The sequence below is a fragment of the Lissotriton vulgaris genome, chromosome 8 (genome assembly GCF_964263255.1).
Source record: "Lissotriton vulgaris chromosome 8, aLisVul1.2, whole genome shotgun sequence".
Taxonomy (NCBI): Eukaryota; Metazoa; Chordata; class Amphibia; order Caudata; family Salamandridae; genus Lissotriton; species Lissotriton vulgaris.
The window spans coordinates 553,771,609-553,793,354 of NC_141696.1; the positions used below are offsets into that span (position 1 = coordinate 553,771,609).

The 21,746-nt window shown below is 49.7% G+C and overlaps 1 protein-coding gene across 1 annotated transcript in view; it reads left to right on the forward strand.

Moving 5' to 3' along the window:
• Positions 1–21,746, forward strand: part of NALCN (sodium leak channel, non-selective) — a 2,672,759-nt gene that overhangs the window by 1,340,854 nt on the left and 1,310,159 nt on the right. Inside the window, exon 10 of the mRNA XM_086934370.1 lies at positions 6,421–6,552. Coding sequence (XP_086790496.1) covers positions 6,421–6,552 — 132 coding nt within the window. The remainder of the gene's footprint in view (positions 1–6,420; positions 6,553–21,746) is intronic.

Consider the following 21,746-nt stretch of genomic DNA (forward strand, 5'->3'; position numbering starts at 1 on the left):
TGAAGCAATTCCTTCTTTTCTTTTTTTTACACATGGCAAAGCTGGGAGCTGATTTAAATCAGGCTTATGTGCACTTGCTGTATCCTGCTACCAACAGCTGTGAAATCGACCCGACAGTCCTTTCCGGTTTCATGGCACTGCCGCGATGAGAGTGCAATTTAATGCAATTTATTTAGATGCTGTTTCTTCAAGGTCTTGAAAGCAAAGATGAGGAGTCGGAAACAGCCACTACGCTTGATACAACAGGTCTCGTCGTGTCTGTTTGTGATATAACCATCAGGAAACCTTACATTGAAAGGGCGTGCATTCAATTTTGACCTCCAAATGAAAATGTCTACATTAGAAAATACATTTCAAGGTTAACCCAATACCCCATTGTCACAACTGGTTGATTATATCTATAATTAGGAAACTGGCCTTAAACTTAAAAACGAAATCCTCATATATTTATGTTTGTTATCTCGTCTCACTTTAATTGCTTTTCCACGCCATCATTCCTCCTTTTCTTCATTTCATGCTTTTCGTCCTCACCTCATTCAGTACTTTCTTCCTTCATTGTTCTCTCATTTTTAAGTATTTACAACTTAACGGATTTGCTTTCTTTTTATCCCCTTCCCCTACCTCCAACCTTTTCTACTTCTCTTGTCAGTTAATGACTACTTTCTGATATCCTTAGGTAGAAGTTCACCAGGCAACGCAGCTGTCTGGTTGCAAAGATATCTTGGGGATATTCTGAAACCTGACCTAGGAATGCATTGCACCCATTGGTTACCACTGGCTTTTTTGTTATGCCAGTCACAGTTGCTTTCTTTCTATTTGCTGGCTCTATTTGTTTGATATCTTTTTTAGGATAGGCTCGTTAATGTTCCAGCCTACGATCCAGGCGCGGCTGATCCATTTGGGCGGAAGGGCCCCGCCCCCTTTTCCCCAGTAGGAACAGTGTCTGTCAGGCTGAACAAAAGTCAGCCTGACAGACACTACTCACTTTCAGTTTAAGCAGCCAGGAGACACACATGCGCATTTAGCGCTGGCTCCTGGCTGCCTGAACTGAACTTCGCTGGGCTGAGAAAGTCACAGCTCCATTGGGCATGACTTTCTCAGCTCAGCAAAGGTTGCTGAGGCCCTCCCCTCAGTGACGAGTGATGGCGTCACTGATTGCCTCGCACCTGAGTGCTTCAGATTTAAGCCCTGAAGCGCCCAGGGTCGAGTGTCAATCAGTGACACTTCAGCACAGAGTGGGGTGGGGTCAGTAGTCTCCTTGACCCCATCCCACTCTGTGATGACGATAGGACTGCTGCCTTCCCTCATCCGCCCCCCTCCCCCCCAAACTTACCAGCCGCCACTGCTACCACCATGGAAGATGATTGTGCGAATCAGTGCAGTTTCTCCTGTACTGATTTATTCAGACTCCCCACTGAAGGGCACCAAAAACTGATCAACAGAAATTCTATGTTACACTACACATCTTTTCATCCCGAGCTTTGAGGGATAATTTCCCCATAGGCCAATTTTTAGATAGATGAGAAACTGCACTGATGTCCACACTTTTATCGCACAATCATCCTGATTGGCGGAATGGTTGGAACAGCAAGCCTATCCAAAAAGATGTATCAATCAGTCTCACTATAGAGCTCTGAATATTCCTCACATGGCCCTACAGGAAAAGCATTTGAAATCTAATGCTGAGTGTGTTCCTGTTGTTTTCATGTTTGACTCTGTCTACTAAGATAAGCTAAATTATACGTAAGACATGGCATCTTTTGAATGTGGGATAGAATAAATGCCTAAACCTCGGTTTGCATTTTGCCATGCTTCTGACCTGAGAGACAGATTGGTGCACACCCGTCCAAGAAATGAGTTGGTGAATACATCCAAACTGCATTCAGGAATTTTTCAATGTGGGGGATGTAACATGTTTAAACTCACGCCCCAGTCTCAAAGTGTCAAATTAAGCAATGGCATCATTTGGCCTCAGAATACATTTTGTAATTGCAACAAACATCACGCAACAGTGGGTTCTGATGGGGCAGCCAATGCGATGAGAGTCTTTGGGACAGGTGCAATCCACGCAGCAGGGGGAATGTGTCGGTTCTTCTCAGGTTGTGCCACACTGGACCCACAGAGGCTGGCAGAGCACCTTAAGCCCACTTTCAAGGGTCCAGAACTAGGGTGGCCCCACTTGGCAGGGTAGACTCACAGATAGCAGAGCCCAGGTGCAAGGTTGTTGGTAGTCTGTTGTGTCCGTAAGGCTTTAGATGAGGAGGCCAGCCATCTAGCCTTTTAAATCACCCTGGGTTCAAGAGAGCAGGTTCAGTATTCTCGCCCAGGCAAGAGGGCAGTCAGTCAGCACAATACAGCAGGGCAGCCATCCTTCAGGGCAGCATTGCATCAAAGTGGCAGTCCTTTTGGCAGCACAGCAGACCTTCTTCCTGTCAGAATATCTACAGGTCCAGAAGTGTACTGAAGATGTGATGTCTGAGGTCCAGTATGTATACACAGTTGTGTCTTTGAAGTGAAGAGAAACTTTAGGGGCATCGCTTCGAAGTGCACAGGTGCCCTGCCTTCTAGGCCCTGGCTTCAATCTAACTACAGGAGGTATGCAGCCCTTTGTTTGGAGCCAGGGAGCAACCTATTCAACCATAAGTGGAGCTGAGGCCAGCTCTTCTCTCCCATCCTGCCAGTAATAGCCCATCCAGTCACACCTAAGCTCTCCATTGTGTGTGTCTGTTAGGGAGCAATACACAAAGCCCAACTGCCAACAACACACAGTCATTATTTATTTTAAAGAAAATGTTATTGTTTTCATATAACAAAAAAATAAAAAAAACTATTAGCTGCCAGGTCTTAGTACATCAGAAACAGGAAATGATCTATGCACAGTGGTAATACAGAGCAACACATGGCCAGGACATAGCACATCAAAAGCAGACAAATAAGTAAGTAAGTAAGTTAAAGATATGATGATTCAGCGCAACCAGAATACAGCACATCGAAAACATGCAATGATCTATGTGTGCCAGTACAAAGTGAAGCAGGTTAAAGATCTACACATCTTTCAAACTCATGCAGCTCAAAAGCGTAACATATTACTATCAAACAACATCAACCAACATCCCCATGTTTAGTAGCCCATTATCAAGCTGTCATTTCTAGAGTTCCATAATCCTCTGCCATGCTGCGCTCCCCACTATAGTTTCAAATTCCACCCAAAGGCTCCCCCGCAAAGTCATTCACCTCAACCCTCTGAATCCTCCTGTGAAAACTGGAAGTTGCCGGAAGTATCTGAACCAACATCCAGAGCCTGTAGGTTATCTACTAAATGTTCCTATGCTCTAGCCCTATCAATTTTTCCCTGCCCTCTCTTCAATTCACGAAACAATTCAGCATTCTCAATCCCTGCCCATTAAAGCAGCTCATCTCACAACTTAAGCAGTGGTCGTCCCCCTGCAGATTTCCAATGCATTGACAATTCTCGTTTACCAAGTATCATTGCCAAAGAAATAAATCTTGTAGTGTTTTTTCTAATTTTAGGGTGGGAGTAACCCCCAAGAAGACAACCCAGTGGTGTACAAGAGATCACCTGTTGTGTGATATCATTAACACATTCCACTACTTTTTCCTAGTAAGTCACTATAGAGGGGCGGGACTATGCCATATGAAGCATTTCTGCTTCAAGCCCCCACATCTTGGAAATGCTGCAGCAGCAGCGGCATTGAACCTACTGAATCTATCAGATGTGAGATAAGCTATATGCAAATAAAAATTTATTAATTTAAATATGACATTACGAGACACAGTGGGTGTGTTTGCCAGCATCCTCGCCCAATCTGCATCAGAAATTTCTAGCTTTAAATCTGTCTCCCATTTAACTTTCAATTCTGTAAGGCTAATTAGAATGTTAGCTCATATGGATTTATATAGTGAAGTGACCGCTTTTACACAACCCGCCATTGTACAGAGCAGTTGACAGATTTTATGCATTGCAGGTTCCAAGTCTCCTTTTCCCCAATGTTGCTTAATCGTGACTACCATTGCCAGGTGCAACAACAATTGGTCGCCTGGTATTCTAAAATACTACACAAAGTCTTCAAATAAGCGCATTTTTCTGTCCTTATACAGATCTCCTATCCGATTTATCCCATAAGCAGTCAATCCCGCAATCCCCCTCAAAGCATCTCCGTGGGCCACCATCTTCAACCAACTTAATGGCAGTTCTAGCAAGTAGGGCTAAGGGATCCGAGTTTGCGGCAGGCAATGTCGCCAGCCCTGCTGTACCACCAAGAGCTCCTGAGAAGCATCATGTAGTTACCTCTGGGGAACCATGAGGACCTTCGATAAGTCCCTCAAGTCAGGAGATGAACTGATAACACCCGCTGTGACCCAGAGACAGGCTGCAGGCACGAAATGGCTATGGCAAGAAAATGTCAACTTTATCAAACGAGTAACTTCAAATTTGACTTCACCATATGTTAGGATTTGTAATTAAAAAAAATTACAAAGATACCAAACATGAACTGGCTGCCTGCACCCATTTGGAAATTACAGCGTACTAATATAATAAGGTAGCTCCAATGTTATTCTATGAGAGTGGTTGTCCTTGCAGTAGTGAAAAACAAATGTAAGAGTTTTTCACTACCAGAGTTTTCTTACTTTTTAAAAACATTGAACCCTACAGTTTGGGATGTCCGGAGCCTACACTACCGTTTCTTATATATATTAAAAAGGAAGGTTTGGGCCTGGCAAAATGTTTATTTTTCAAGCCTGAAATGCCAGCTTAAACTGCACACACTTAGGCTGCAATTTCAGGCCTGAGACATGTTTAAAGTGCTACTAAAGTAGGTTTCACAATCATTGCTGCAGGCCCACTATTAGCATTTAATTTTCAGGCCTAGGGCACAGGTAGTGCCACTTTACTAGGGACTTACAAGTTAATTAAATATGCCAATTGGGAATGAGTGTAGAGTCCTAAAACCAGAAAAAACGAAGTCAGCAGACAGGAGGTCTAAAGTCAAAAAGTTAGGCGGAAAAGCATGCCAAGGATGCCACGTCTAACGGTCTGCCATATTTAACACATGAGAGACATATGTTAAAGTTAATAGGTTTTTAACGCTGAATTGTTATTAAACTGTGCTAAAGCCTGCTGGCAGGTATTTTGTAGGGGTGTGTGAAATGTGTGTAAATTGTTTCTGCATAATTACTTAAAATGTTGGGAAATGCAAATCTGTCATTTAGCACTATATTTTAGTGCAAAATGAGTCCTTGCTTCAGTTTTTGATGCAAGGATGTATTTTGTGCTCACCAAATAGTCCAAAAAACACAAATGTTGTTTGTGTATCCCGAAGCCATTTTTAAAAGAATTTCACTCCTTTTATGGTCCTAGTCTTAATGTTAGTGTGGTGGTTAATTTCTTATCTTTTTCCCAAATCTATTTTATACTGAATTTTGAGGGGAAATGGTGTTTTGTGAATTCCCACACGAGAACCAAAAATGTTAAGAAAATTAGGGACCTTATTTATGAAAACAGCGATGCAACAGTTTTCACTTCTCCCTCCTTGCGACATGATTGATGCATCATATTTACTGTATGACGCATCATGTCACAAGGAATGGCACATATGTCAGTATCACTGACGTATCTGTCGGAGCAAAACTGACGCATTGCTGGAGTTGTTTCGGAAGCGTGACGCAACTCCAGCAAGATAGGGGAGAGGGTTATGATTATAGCACTGCATCAGTCTTATGCTTGCTGTGCGGCAGGCATAAGATACTGACGCAATGGCGTTCTAGAAGTGGCACACTGATATCTCAAAGATTTCAATGCGTCACTTCTACAAAGCTTTTTGTGGGGGAACGCCCACCCTGCATACATTATACCTGGCGCAGGTATAATGTACTGCAGGGGTTTACAAAGACGCATCTGCCTAGATGCATCCCTTTGAAAATGGAGCGCAACATGGTGCATTTTTTACATCGCTAGTGCTTCTTAAAAAGTGATGCACCAGTGGCGCAAAAGTGTCGCAACGGCTCATAAATAAGCCTCACAGTTTGGTTCTTCGAGACTTGGTCATTATTTGGAAATTTCGCCCCCCCCCCCCCCCCCCCCCCCCCACCAACACTTTTCCTCCCCCTACCCAACTCCCCTAGTAGCTGACTGCTAAGCGTACTGGCTAGATCTGTCATGCTGAAATAAAAAGATTTGTCGCAGGGCAAAAAACATATTTTATTTCGATAAAGTAATGGATTTTACGGCAAATGTCATTTCAGTCTATATTTTTGCTTGTTTTCACTATTGACTGTGTTTTTGAACAGTGTGTTCCGGGAGAAGCATAGTTGTAACATCTTCAATGATAAAGGCCGCGTTAATGCCACGTTTAAATATTGATCGTTCTTTCGAATGACCTCTTTTCCTTTACTCCGCAGAAAATGATGAGATCGTCCATTTTCCACATGTTTATTCTGAGCATGGTTGCCGTGGACGTCATCGTTGCTGCTAGCAACTATTATAAAGGAGAAACTTTTAAGAGGCAGTACGACGAGTTTTATCTAGCTGAGGTGAGTGCGCCAACACGTCCGTCTTCGATTTCTTTGCAGTGAGCAGATACAACGCTGCCAGTAAAGCGAATGTTCCTAGTCATGTTTTCCCCAGGCTGTGTTTACAGCTTGCTCAGGTCTCCCCGCCTGACAACCAACGTGTTTTGAAGTCTTTCAGTCAGGAAACAAGAAAGTAATGCCTGCGGCAATGGCCAGAAAATAACGTTTTGCACATTGCAAAGGCAGAGCGGTAAGCCCGTGAGCTGGGCCACTTTGAAGCAGTGGTGCTGGAACAATTTCATAGTTCAGGTGCTGCCCCCTGGTGGCAGGTCAAATCTGAGCCAAAAATCAGTTGAGCTTGGAAAATGATGTTATCTGCTTACAAGAAGAGTTAACAAAAAGCATTAGTGAAATAACAGTTGTTTGCTTTTTTTCAGTGGTGCTGGAACAATTATCAGAGTGTGGGGTGCTGCAGTCAATGTTACATTACTGAAGTCATGGGGATTGGGAAAAATGAAAGAATCACACAAAGAACAGGTGAAGCAAATGAGCCACACTCATATAGCTGGAGAGAGGTGTCGGTGTAGTATGTAGAGAGTGGTGAATTCTGAAGCACATTTTCGCAATTATAATGCTAAAGAATGGCATAGTAGCACACTGGCATTCACAGACAGCAGATCATTTGCACAGACGTGTTGTTTTACTCATAAGTCCATACTGCGCACAAATGATAATGTGTAGAAAACGGGTTTAAAGTGAGTATTTATCAATAGTGCGTCACCAAGTAAAGTGCCTTGATTTGTTTTGATCATAATAAAATATTTGTCTCCATCATACTTCAGAAGTACAAAAGAAAGTACTTCATTTTTTGCTTTCCTAACTAATGAAAAATGTGAAACATTTGTACAGTTCCATTTCTGTTGTGTGTTAGGAAAAAAACAACTTCCTACAGCCTTTCCTTTCACACTCAGCAAGATTGTCACATAGTTCACATCACAAAACCCTCTCACTTTGCAGTCAGAGAAAGAAAAGCAAAGACCAGTCTCCATGTTAAAAGAATAAGCAGAAACGAGTCACAGGACAGAGCATGATATTTGAGCTCTATGATAAGATACCGTTTAAGGTTTAATTCTTTTTATTGAAAAACATGGCAGGAAAGGAAACAATCCACATTTGTCATACAAGCAATTGCTAACCGGAGGTAACCAGAGGATAACAGGGCCCAAGAAGGCCCTGGTAGTATGGATAAAGTCCGCCCTGTCAGGAAAAGAACAGCAATATGCAATATCACATTTAAGAACAACCCTTGTATAACTCCCCCCACCTCCTTGTCCCACCCTTCCCCTCCCGTGACTTCTCCCCCTTCCCCGTCCCGGCCCTGGTCCAGTGCTCATGCCCACCCCCATCTGACCCACCTCCCATATCTGTGAGGTCGCTCCCGTGGCGGCCGTCTCAGGCATTTGTGACTGTTGGTTCTGAAAGCCGCAGCAGCCAAAGGTATCGGGAACAAGTGATCTCTCCGAATTCCGTGAGTAGCAGGGATCAAAATGGCTGCCAGAGTTGCTCAAATTGGTCCCTATTGCCCGCCAAGGTGAGGGAAAGTTTTTCCATACCTAGGACGTGCCACATCCTGTGTAGCCAGCCCGTGGTGGAGTGTACCATGGTGGTGCGCCAGTGTGTAAGGATGTTTTGTACCGCTGAACCTAAGGCAAGGGCTATTTGATGTCCCCTATGGGAATGCAAGGGGTATGTCAGTGGGTTAGGGAGCCCCAACAGAACATATGCGGGAGGATGTGGTAATTCTGTTTGGAAGTGGTTATCTACCTCATCAAGCACGTGCAGCCAATATGATTGTAGGTGAGTACATTCCCGTAGTAAGTGCACCAGGTTGACTACTCGGCTGCAGCCTCTCCAGCAGAGCTTATCCTTTGTTCTATCCATCTTGTGTAATCGCTCTGGGGTATAATACCAGTATGTGGTGATTTTCGTGAGTGTCTCGGTGAGCCCAGTGTGGTACGCGGAGTGGCGTGCTCTGTAAGAGATCTTCTCCCATTCTTTCTGGCTAAGGGCCCTGCCCAGCTCCCGCTCCCAGCGTTCCCTGCCTGGATTATGAATGTGTGTTGGCGGCGTCTGTATCATTTTGTAGATGTCGGAGATGAGTTTGGCGTCCGAAGTGCATTTTATGGGCCACCGTTCATATGGTGGGAATCGTCTGTCTGGGGTCCCCCGTACCTGCGGTTGAAGTGCCCAATGTCTAGCCTGGAGATATCGCATGCGTTCCGTTTCCGGGAAGCCGTATTCTTGTTTGAAAAGTGGAAAGGGGAGCACCCCTTCCAGGCTATATATGTAGTACAGGAAACGGCATCCCGCTGGGCGCCAATGTGAAAAGGTCCCTTTCTCCGTACCCGGGGTGAAGTCCGGATTATCCTCGAGCGGCGTGAGCGGGGATGGAAACGTAGTTAGGTCATGGGTGACATTGAGGTCATCCCTGACCTCGAGGGGAACCCGGGTGACATATGAAGCCTAGAGGTTCGCGGGTCTGTATGCCTTGGGAAGGGAGGGGATTTCCTGCAATGGGTGTCCTGCTACTGCCTGGTCTTGAAAAAGCCAGTACTTTTCAAATTCACACTTGCTCCACTCTACCAGGTAGCCCAGCTGCGCTACATGGTAATACTTATGCAGATCAGGGATTCCCAGGCCCCCGGCCTCTGGGGCCAGCAAGGCTATTGCCCTCTTCAGTCCGGGCTTCCTGCCGTGCCAGATGAATTGGGCCAAACCTGCTTGTGTTTGGCGAATCCATCCCGTGGGTGGCCGTAGCGGTAGGGCTCGGAGAGATAGAGGATTTGTGGCAATATGGGCATTTTGACTGCTGCTATTCTCCCCAGCCAGGAGAGAGGGAGATGCTTCCACCAGCTTATCTCTTCCCGGATTCGCTGGCGAAGGTTCGCGTAGTTCGCTGTTGTCATGGTGGAAAGCGTGGGAGCTAACTGAATACCCAAATAGGGAACAGTGTCCGACGCTCACTGGATGGAGAAGAGGCCCTGCAGGTAGGCCCTAGTGGAGGGTGATAGGGACAAGTCCAGAGCAATGGATTTGTCTGTGTTCATTTTTAACCCGGCCACCGCGGCAAAGGCGTCAAGCTCAGCTATGCAGGCCGGTAGAGCCGAACGTGGATGGTCTAGAAAGATCAGTATGTTGTCTGCATAGAGACTGATAGTATCTGTGAAGCTGCCAAACTTTATCCCTGTAGCTGCTTGGTTTTGTCATATCCTTTCAGCGAGTGGCTCCATGTACAGGGCAAACAGGAGGGGCGACAGTGGGCACCCCTGCCTCGGCCCCCTCTCGATAGCAAAACTGCCTGAACTATAGCCATTTACCCGTACCACGGCAGTGGAGGATTTGTAACAGTTAAAAATGAAAGTACGGAACTTTTCTCCAATCCCTACCTTGGCCAGGACCAGCTCTAAATAGGGCCAACGAACCCGGTCGAACGCTTTCTCGGCGTCATCCGTTCCCCGGGTAATCGGGAAGCTTTTTTGATCAGGTGGTCACACGTTTGGTGTTGTCCACCTTCTGCCGCTCGGGGATAAAGCCTGCCTGATCTGGGTCTATAAGACCAGGTAGATGGGGGGCCAGATGTGCCTCAAGGATGCCTGTATATAATTTAAGGTCAACATTGAGTAGTGAGATCGGCCTGTAGGCACCGCATTTAGTCCTGCCTTTCCCTGGCTTGGGGGTGACCGATAATGATTCACCGAGGAGATCAGGTGGAATGGCGCCGGGTTCGGCGAAGGTTTTAAAAAGTCGGGTGAGTAGCGGGGCAAGTGTGGTGCAAAAGGTCTTATAAAAAATAGCGGAAAAGCCATCCGGCCCCGGGGCCTTCCCTGGTTTGAGTCGGGCGATAGCGGCCACCACTTCTTCGATGAGGATTTCCCTCTCTAGGTATTCCGCCTGGGTAGGGGCAAGGGAAGGGAGTGTGACTGAGTCCAAGAACTGCACCGCAGCCGGGACATTCGGGGGGGCCGCCGGTGTATAGGGTAGCATAAAAATCGCAGAACGTATCCGCAATTAGCGCATCGTCTGACACCGTGGTCCCGTCTGGTTGCGTGATCTCTCTGACCTTCTGCTGTTGCCGCGCTACCAGCAATCGGCTGGCAAGCAGGCGGCTGCATCTATCCCCTCCGGTATAGTAGGTGTATCTGAGCCTCAGAGCCGCGTATTCCGTACGGTCCATGTCTAGTGCCGCTAGAAGTTGCCGTGCTGCTTTAAGTTGTCGCCAGATTCTCGGGGCCCTGGTCCGTTGGTGCATGTGCTCTAGTTCACGTACCCGTTGTGTGAGCTCGTCCCGTTTATTTTGTCGATCCCTATTTTCAGCGGAGGAGAGCGCAATAAGCTCCCCACGGAGTACTGCCTTCATGGCAGCCCATTGAGTCGCGAGAGTGGTGTCTGAATTGACATTGTCGGACAGGTAGTCTTGGATAGTGTTTTGGACATGTTTCGCCACGTCCTTCCTATGCAGTAGTGTGTCACGGAGCCGCCACACTCTAGGGGTGTGTGCTGCAGGAGGTAGGGTGAGTGTAGTGATGACTGGTGCGTGGTCCGATAGTGAGATGACCCCCATGTCAGTAGCAGTCGCAAGAGTGCACACCGGGCCTGATGCTAGTATGTGGTCCAGTATGGCATATGTTTTGTGTGCGTTTGAGTAATAGGAATATTCCTTCTCTTGCGGATGGCTTAGGCGCCAAAGGTCATGAAGGTCAAGGTCCTTCAGCCTGTCTCTGCTACTAGACAATAGTGTACCTGCCTGGTGGGAGCGTTGGCCTGACCTGTCAGGACCGCGTCAAAGACCATGTTCAGGTCCCCCCCCTAATATAATAAGCCTGTCTGATGTGTCTGCCGCTTCAGTGAGGACTGAGTGTAAGAATCGTTCCTGGCCCTCGTTGGGGCTATAGAGGGAGCCTACGTAAACGTGAAACCCCCTAGGGCAAAGCGATATGCTAGTAGTCTCCCCCGCAGGTCCGCGCACTTATGAAGAACCTCCCCCTTGAAGTTATGTGCCACTAGAAGAGAAGTACTGCCCGGGAAATTTGCGGGGCCTAGATTTCCGCGCCTGCCATCAGGGTGCCAACACCGGCGGCGACCATCTCTCGCGTCACTGCTCACCCCAGTCTTCGAGAGTGCTGCAGTGCACCGCTCCAGAGGCTAGTCCTTGTCTCCGCCACTTAGCTCGTCTGCCGGCCTTCGGGATCTCCCTGTGGTTGCTGTCCAGGACTGAGTCGTCCGCTCAGGCTGCCATTTTGCTCCGGCCCCAGTCGGCTCCGCCGTGCAGCTGAAGGCGTCCCGGGAGTCCGACCTGCTCGATTCGTTGGACCAGGTCGTGCAGCCGCTTCTACAACTTAGGGAGGTAGACGTTTGTGAATTTTAGGGGGTGATGTGGAAATTATGGGCTGCGATGGGAATCAGGACCGGGGAGCCATGCGATCCTGCATCTGCTCAGGTCGCCATCTTGGCCAAGCCCCCATAAGATACAGTTTAAACGCATGTTTGAAATGGGATCTCTGGTTGGCTAAGGCTTGCGCCAAAGCCAGACAGAGACCACCACTCTAGTCAGGGCTGGGGAGTTACACGTCAAAGATAACCCCTGCTCACCCCCTTGGTAGCTTGGCAAGAGCAGTTAGGCTTATCCACACAAGGTTATATCAAAATTAGCCTTTGTATTCTCAAAACACATTAGAGTAGTAAACACATAATATACACTGTGCCAACTGGCACGGGCAATATTCACAAGAGATTATATATAAAAGACAGGGCCACAAAGGCCACTGTCAGAACCATCACAAAGCGAACTTAGTAAAAGTAAAACAGATCATAAACGTACAACCAGCAAGCACTGGTAATCACTGTACCTAGCATCAGCCTGCAACATAAACTACATTATGCAGAGTATCACATCAGGCGCGAATTACATTCTGCGCCAACCTCACCAGCATAAACACATTATGCAATACTCTCTCAAGTCGAAAAACACATGAGACCCTAACCTCCTAAGCATAACTCACATTAGGGGCATACATCACAAAGTGAAACATAATCTCACTAGCATAAACCATGATACGCAAAACAACCTCATAATCATAAACCACATTTAGAGGTATGAAACAGGGTGCGAAAAACATACTACATGCATTATATTTCCTAGCACCACATAATTTTTAGCACATAAATCACATTAGGGCCTGGCACCCTACAAACCTACTAGTCCCCGTGGCCAACTGGCCATCTCAGAAAAGGGGCTCAAATGCCCAGTGTCCCAAAAGTCAGGGCGTGCTGCCAAGCAGCAAAATCCAATTACGCCACTGCGCAAACCTAAACGGTGCAGTTGGCACTAAGTGCTGCGCTGCTGTAAAGGGATGAGGGCAAGGGAGTGCTTCTCACTCCTAGCTTACAATCCATGTCCCCCAAAGAGTTGCTGCCTAAACGGTGCAACTGCCCACTACTTGCTGGGTAGCTGTAATCATCCCATGAGGCCTGCACCACTGTGCCCTTTGATTTAATGTGCCATGTTGGAGCCACACAGGCTCTAAAACAATCAGGCCAGACATTGGAGCCACCTGGGTTCTAAGGATAAACATGCCACAACTGGGGCAACCAAGGGCTCCTCTGGCCCTGAAAACCAATAGGCCCCCTCCCAGGGAAAAGCCTGGGCCCCTCTGGGTCAGCCATAAAATAATGGTGCCATAATGGTGCCATTGTTGCAGCCACCGGGGCTCTAAAAGCAATTATACCCCACGTTGTAGCCTCCGGGAGCTCTGTCACCAACTACATCCCCTTACACAATGAAAGAATGGGCCCCTCTGGACCTGGGTAAAGAAGGGGGCTAACCAACGGTGGAGCGGCCCCCTCTCCTGGCGGGAACACTCAGAATCTGTCCCTTGACCGGCACCACTGCCCCCCCTTGAGCCCTCACTCACCGGCTCTGGGGGAAGCTTCTCCTTCTCCGGTCTCCGCTTCCCTCGTGGGGCCGGGGCTCCCTCTTCATCACATGAGCCCAGGAGGGGACAAGGAGCAGGTGCTGCCTGCACTCATCTTTACCCGGTCCCCCGTCTCGGGACCGGGACTTTAGTATGGGGCCAGCAAGGCCCCAGGCTGCCTCCTTCTCTTCTGGCGCCATCCAGTGCTGGGTGGGCTACCGCCTGGACTTCACTCACTTCCCCTGTACAGGCGGCGTGCGCAGGACTTCCCTCTGGAAACCGGAAGTCACGCCCGCCGTCAGGCAAAACTTTGCCTGACTGCCTCCTGGCCGCATAGCTCTACTCAGGCTGCGGCAGTGACCTTTCTAACAGCGGCAAAACACAGAGTGGGCTCCCGCAACTTAAATAACAGAGTCAGCACAGCGGCCATGCAGAGTGGGCACCCGTAATTTTAACCTATAAAGCAGGGTGGATTCCTGCTATAAAGCTGACAAAATAAGTGGGGTAGGCACCCGCTCGATAACAAAGGCACAGATCAGTGGGGTGGGCTCCCGCTCGATCCTGAAGCACGGGGTAATCCTTACCACGGGGATGATCCCAGATGGCAGCTGAGTGCTGCGGAGCAGACATGCTCCTCTTCCTGGCCAAAAATACATATAAAGCGCTCCCAGGGCGCTAGGCCAACAAACAGGTCCTGAAGCGTGAAAGGATAAGTCCTGGAAGGATCAAGGGGCAAAGCAGAGCCCAGGGAGGCAAGCCCTCATGGCAGCCCACCCTGGGCCCCAGCAGCACGCCCCCCAGCAGGATCAGCACACTCCAAAAACTGAACCATTTCATGGGGTCACAGCCCCCTCTTTTATACCACATTTTCCTTTGTCTAAAAGGTGCAGGATCTGGGGAAACCAGATACAACTGGTTCAGGGGAGCTCCTGAGCACCTTGTTTTGCTCAGCTCCTCTCTTCTATTCATAAGATAGGCTAGGGACATCAGAAGCACCACAGGAGGAGGAGCCAGCATTGTGGAGGGAAGGCCCAGCCCTATGCAGGTCCCAGGTGCAACTCCTCCCTCCCATCTACATGCAGATCTCCCTATTCACCACCGGGCAGACCCATCCTGGCTCCTGGAGCCAACCACACTAGCCAGCCCCTGTGAATCACAAGCCAGACATGCAATTCACATCAGGCAGGCAGACACACTGCACACAGAAATGCCAACTTCTAAAAGTGGCACTGCTCCACTAGTCACAATAAATCTGCGCACACCATTGCACAGCAGTAATTCTCACGAGTTCGCACATACTAGACTCGCTCCTGCACACCTCTCATACTAGGAACTACCAGGGTACCAGGGACACACATCTCCCCCATGCATTCCTATGGGAGGGCAGGCCAGTCTCACCACACATACACAGAGAGCGCACGCACTTTACACCGGCCCACAGTGCTAAAGTGTGCAGAGGCCTAAAATCACCAACACCAGGTTACAGAAAAAGACTAGGAAAACGCAAAAAGTTTTGGGGTTAACTTGCCAAAAAGGGCCAAGTCCCACACAACCCCCTTCCAGCCAAAACGCAGGGCAGACCAATCACTCCCTTGATGGGCTTCCCTGCTTGAGCGATAGAACACGGACGCAGGCCCGCAACGGCAGGGACACCCTCCAGTTCTACGCCACTCTGAACCCACGTGGTTCCCTCTTAGCAAGAACTCTCTGGCTCAAGTAGGATAACCCACTGGTACTCCGTAGTTGTCCATGGCCAGGACCAGGCCCTAGGCCATCCAGATGTCACAGGTCCTTGCAAATCCACAGAGTGGTGGGTGACAAAACGCCCGGCCCACAATAGACAATCTCCGCCCTACAAACCTACTAGTCCCCCTGGCCAACTGGCCATCTCAAATAAGGGGCTCAAATGCCCTGTGTCCCAAAAGTCAGGGCGTGCTGCCAAGCAGTGAAATCCAATTGCGCCATTGCGCAAACCTAAACGGTGCAGCTGGCACTAACTGCTGTGCAGCTCTGAAGGGATGAGGGCGAGGGAGTGCGTCTCACTCCTAGCTCACAATCCATGTCCCCCAAAGAGTTGCGGCCTAAACGGTGCAACTGCCCACTACTTGCTGGGCAGCTGTAATTATCCCATGAGGTCTGGCACCACTGTGCCCTTTGATTTAATGTGCCTACATTGGAGCCACATGGGCTCTAAAACAATCAGGCCAGACGTTGCTGCCACCTGGGCTCTAAGGATAAACATGCCCCAACTGAGGCAACCACGGGCCCCTCTGGACCTGAAAACGAATAGGCTCCCTCCCAGGTAAAAGCCTGGGCCCCTCTCGGCCAGCCATAAAATAATGGTGCCATCGTTGGAGCAACCTGGGCTCTAAAAGCAATTGTACCCCACGTTGGAGCCTCCGTGGGCTCTGTCACCAACCACGCCCCCTTACACAAGGAAAGAATGGGCCCCTCTGGGCTTGGGTAAACAGGGGGCGCTAACCAACGGTGGAGCGGCCCGCTCTACTGGCGGGACCGCTCGGAATCTGTCCCTTGACCGGCACCACCCCGCCCCAATGAGCCCTCACTCACCGGCTCTGGGGGCAGCTTCTCCTTCTCTGGCCTCCGCTTCCCTCACGGTACTGGAGCTCCCTCTTCACCACGGAAGCCTCGGAGGGGACAAGGAGCAGACACTGCCTGCACTCATCTTCACCCGGTCCCCCGTCTCGAGACCAGGACTTTAAGATGTGGCCAGCGAGACCCCAGGCTGCCTCCTTCTCTTCTGGCGCTGTCCAGTGCGGGGCTGGGCTCCCGCCTGGGCTTCACTCACTTCCCCTGTACCCACGGTGTGCGTAGGACTTCTGACTTCGTCAGAAGCGGTCGCTCCCACGCTCCCTGGCTCCTGGTGGTATCGTTACTCACTTTAACTGTCTGTGCCTTTTAAAACTGTGTGTTTCGAAGACGTCACTGCGCTCATAGCGCTTCTGGTGATTTTAGCATTTGCATTGTCTGTGCCATTTAAACTGTGTGTTACGAAGACGGCACTGCGCTCATAGCGCTTCTGGTGATTTTAGCATTTGCATTATCTGTGCCTTTTAAAAATTTGTGTTATGAAGACGTCACTGCGCTCTATTTTTGCCCACTAGCGCCGCTTGTGTAAAAGCGCTCTGAGTATACTCTCGGTGGCCCCAGCCTCACTCGGCTTTACACCGCCTCCATTTTGTTTGTTTGTTGTGCCCCAGAGCCCTTCCTCCCCGCCCCGCTCCCGCCTCCCAGCTGCCCCTCCCACCCACTGACCCTTACTGCAGACTCCGTCGAAGGCAGAGCTGTGACTGTCCTGACTTCGTCAGAAGCTGTCGCTCCCACGCTCCCTGGCTCCTGGTGGTATCGTTACTCACTTTGACTGTCTGTGCCTTTTAAAACTGTGTGTTTCGAAGACGTCACTGCTCTCAGAGCGCTTCTGGTGATTTTAGCATTTGCATTGTCTGTGCCATTTAAACTGTGTGTTACGAAGACGGCACTGCGCTCATAGCCCTTCTGGTGATTTTAGCGTTTGCATTATCTGTGCCTTTTAAAAATTTGTGTTATGAAGACGTCACTGCGCTCTATTTTTGCCCACTAGCGCCGCTTGTGTAAAAGTGCTCTGAATATACTCTCAGTGGCCCCAGCCTCACTCGGCTTTACACCGCCTCCATTTTATTTGTTTGTTGTGCTCCAGAGCCCTTCCTCCCCGCCCCGCTCCCGCCTCCCAGCTGCCCCTCCCACGCTCTGCCCCCCTCCACGCTCCATATAGGACAGATGGCCCTACGTGCAGCGTCCACGCGCTGCGGCCGCGCCGAAGGTGCGCCAAAGGTAAGCCCGTCTACGCCCGTCCGCGCCTGGCCCGCGCCCAGCGCCATACCCCCTGGCCCCCGCAACTCCCAGCCCTCCCGCATTACATACGACATCGCAACCCTCACTGCCCTTAACCCCGGCTGTCCTCCAAACTGTCACCAAGCCGCACCGGGACACACCCATGGACCCTTCACTTGCCACTCCTGCAAATTCGACTGCATCAAGACCCACACCAAATCCAAAAACACCACACAGAGATCCGACACTAACCACCTAAAATGCATCCTTCTCAACACCCGCTCAGTTCACAAACACGCCATCGACCTTGGAATCTACTTGACACTATTTCTCCGGACGTCGCCTTCCTAACTGAAACCTGGATGAATGCCTCATCAGCTCCAGACATCACCATAGCCATCCCGGAAGGCTAGAAGATCATCCGAAAAGACCGCACCATCCAAACAGGAGGAGGCATCGCCATCGTCCATAAGAACTCCATCCGCGTCTCAACCAGCTCAGACGACAACCTCGCTATCGCCGAACACCTTCACTTCCAGATCCACACCGACCCCAAGACCACACTCAGAGGCACACTTCTCTACAGGCCACCAGGACCCCGTACACAATTCAGTGAAGACATCACTGACTTCATCACCCCACACGCCCTCCCGTCCGAGGAATACATTCTACTGGGAGACCTCAATTTCCACCTGGAAAAGAGCAACAACATTAACACCACCACCCTTCTGGACAATCTCGCCAATCTCGGACTCAAACAACTTGTAAACACCCCCACCCACTACGCAGGACACACACTCGACCCTATCTTCACCTCCAGCAAGCACATCTCCTTCAATCACACCACAGCTCTCCATTGGACGGACCACAGCTGCGTCCACTTCTACTACAAAAAGACCACGATCCACAACCACTCTCAACCAACCCTGCGAAGAAACTGAAACAAAATCACCATCGACCAGATCTCCACATCGCTTCTGCAAAACACTCCTGCATATTCGTCGAACCCTAACCAAGCAGCCATCAACCTCACACAATGGCTAACCCACAGTGCCGACAACCTAGCACCCCTGAAAAAACATCAAATCAAGCTAGGCAGCAAAAACGCCCCCTGGTTCAACGATGACCTTAAGAAATCCAAGAAACTCTGTCGTTCCCTTGAGAAAGCCTGGAAAAAAGACCCAAACACTATCACCAGAGACGCCTTCAAAAACGCCACCCGTAAACACCACCAACTTATCCGGACAACCAAGAAATCAGCTTTCAAAGACCGAATAGACAACAACGCCCACAACAGCAAGGAACTATTTAACATCGTCAAAGAGTTCACCAACCCCACTGCCAACACCAACGACATCACTCCCTCTCTAGTCCTTTGCGACTCCCTAGCTTCATTCTTCCACGACAAAATCATCAACATCCATAACAGCTTCAACAACCAACCCGGAGACCAACCCACCCAATCCACCTCCGAACCTAAACCCCCCTCGAACATCCTTTATGACTGGAACCCAATCACCACTGATGACACCATTCGCATGATGAACTCCATCCACTCAGGATCCCCAACAGACCCATGTCCCCACCACATCTTCAACAAAGCAGACTCCATCATCGCACCCCACCTCCGAGACGTCATCAACTGCTCCCTCAACTCCGCCACCTTCCCGGAAAGCTGGAAACACGCCGAACTCAGCGCCCTTCTGAAAAAACCCACAGCAGACCCCACCGAACTCAAAAACTACCACCCCATCTCGCTCCTCCCATTCCCGGCCAAAGTCATTGAGAAAGCCATCAACAATCAGCTTGTCGCCTTCCTCGAAACCAACAAATCCCTCAACTCCTCACAGTCCGGCTTCCGAGCCAAACACAGCACCGAAACCGCCCTCATCGCAGCAACAGACGACATTCGAACACTGCTGGACAACGGAGACTCAGTCGCCCTCATCCTCCTTGACCTCTCTGCAGCCCTCGACACAGTCTGTCATAACACCCTTATACAATGCCTCAACAACATCGGAATTCAAGGAAAAGCACTGGATTGGATCATCTCGTTCCTTGCCGGAAGAACCCAGAGAGTCCGCCTCCCACCTTTTAAGTCTGAGGCCACCAAAGTCATCTGCGGCGTGCCACAAGGATCTTCTCTCAGCCCTACCCTCTTCAACGTATACATGAGCCCTCTCGCAACCATCGCACATCAACACAACCTCAACATCATCTCCTATGCTGATGACACTCAACTGATCCTCTCACTCACCAAAGACCCAAACACCGCCAAAACCAACCTACACGAAGGGATGAAAGAAGTAGCCGAATGGATGAAGCACAGCCGTCTTAAACTGAACTCGGACAAAACGGAAGTTCTCATCCTAGGTACTTCCCCTTCCGCCTGGGACGACTCTTGGTGGCCAGCGGCCCTAGGAAAAGCACCCATACCGACGGACCACGCACGGAACCTGGGCGTCATCCTGGACTCCTCACTCTCGATGACCAGACAAGTCAACACCGTTTCATCATCATGCTTCAACATCCTACGCATGCTCAAAAAAACATTTAGCTGGATCCCCACCGAAACTAGAAAAACAGTCACCCACGCACTGATCACAAGCCGAATGGACTACGGAAACACCCTGTACGCTGGTACCACCGCAAAACTTCAGAAAAAACTGCAAAGCATCCAAAACGCTTCAGCCAGACTCATACTAGACATCCCTCGCAAAGACCACATTTCTGGTCACCTGAAAGACCTCAACTGGCTCCCCGTCAATAAGAGGATAACGTTCCGTCTCCTCACCCTTGCACACAAAGCCCTCTACGAACTTGGACCCGAATGCCTCAACACGCGTCTATCCTTCTACACCCCCACCCGCCAGCTGCGTTCGTCCAACCAAGCCCTCGCCGCTGTTCCGCGCATCCACAAAACCACCATGGGGGGTAGATCCTTCTCCTACTTAGCAGCAAAAACCTGGAACTCCCTTCCCATCCACCTCCGCCTTACTCAAAACCACCTAGCCTTCAGAAAACAGCTTAAAACCTGGATTTTCGATAAGTAATTCTCCCCCCTTCCTCAAGCGCCTTGAGACCCTCTGGGTATGTAGTGCGCTATATAAATATCTACTTGACTTGACTACTTGACTCTGGAAACCAGAAGTCCCGCCTGCCATCAGGCAAAACTTTGCCTGACTTCCTCATGGCCGCATATCTCCACTCGGGCTGCGGTGGTGACCTTTTAACAGCGGCAAAACACGGGGTGGGCACCCGCAACTTAAATAACAGAGTCAGCACAGCGGCCATGCGGGTGGGCACTCGTAATTTTAACCTGTAAAGCAGGGTGGGCTCCTGCTATAAAGCTGACAAAATAAGCAGGGTGGGCACCCGCTCGATAATAAAGGCACAGATAAGCGGGGTGGGCTCCCGCTCGATCCTGAAGCACGGGAGAATCCCTATCATGGGGATTCCCTCTATCCCAGACTGCAGCTGAATGCTGCGGAGCAGAATCGCTCCTCTTCCTGGCAAAAAATACAAATAAAGAGCTCCCAGGGCGCTAGGCCAGCAAACAGGTCCTGAATCATGAAAGGATAAGTCCTGGAAGCATCAAAGGGCAAAGCAGGGCCCAGGGAGGTAAGCCCTCATGGCAGCCACCCTGGGCCCCAGCAGCACCCCCCGCAGGATCAGCACACTCCAAGAACTGAACCATTTCATGGGGTCACAACCCCCTCTTTATACCACATTTTCCTTTGTCTAAAAGGTGCAGGGTCTGGGGGAACCAGATACAACTGGTTCAGGGGAGCTCCTGAGCACTCTGTTTTGCTCAGCTCCCCTCTTCTATTCATAGGACAGGGTAGGGACATTAGACACACCACAGAAGGTGGAGCCTGCATTGTGGAGGGAATGCCCAGCCCTATTCAGGTCCCAGGTGCGACTCCTCCCTCCCATCTAATTTCAGATCTCTCTATTCACCACAGGGCAGATCCATCCTGGCTCCTGGAGCCAACCATACCAGCCAACACCTGTCAATCACAAGCCAGATATGCAATTCACATCAGGCAGGCACACACACTGCACACAGAAATGCCAACTTCTAAAAGTGGCACTTCTCCACTAGTCACAATAAATCTGCGCACACCATTGCGCAGCATTTATTCTCACAAGTTTGCACATACTAAACTCGCCTCTGCACACCTCTCATACCAGGAACTACCAAGGACACTCATCTCCATCATGCATTTCTATGGGAGGGCAGGCCAGTCTCACCACACATACACAGAGAGTGCACACACTTTACACTGGGCCACAGTGCTAAAGTGCGCAGAGGCCTAAAATCACCAACACCAGGTTACAGAAAAAGGCTAGGAGAACGCAAAAAGTTTTGGGTTCAACCTGTCAAAAAGGGCCAAGTCCAACAACGCATCT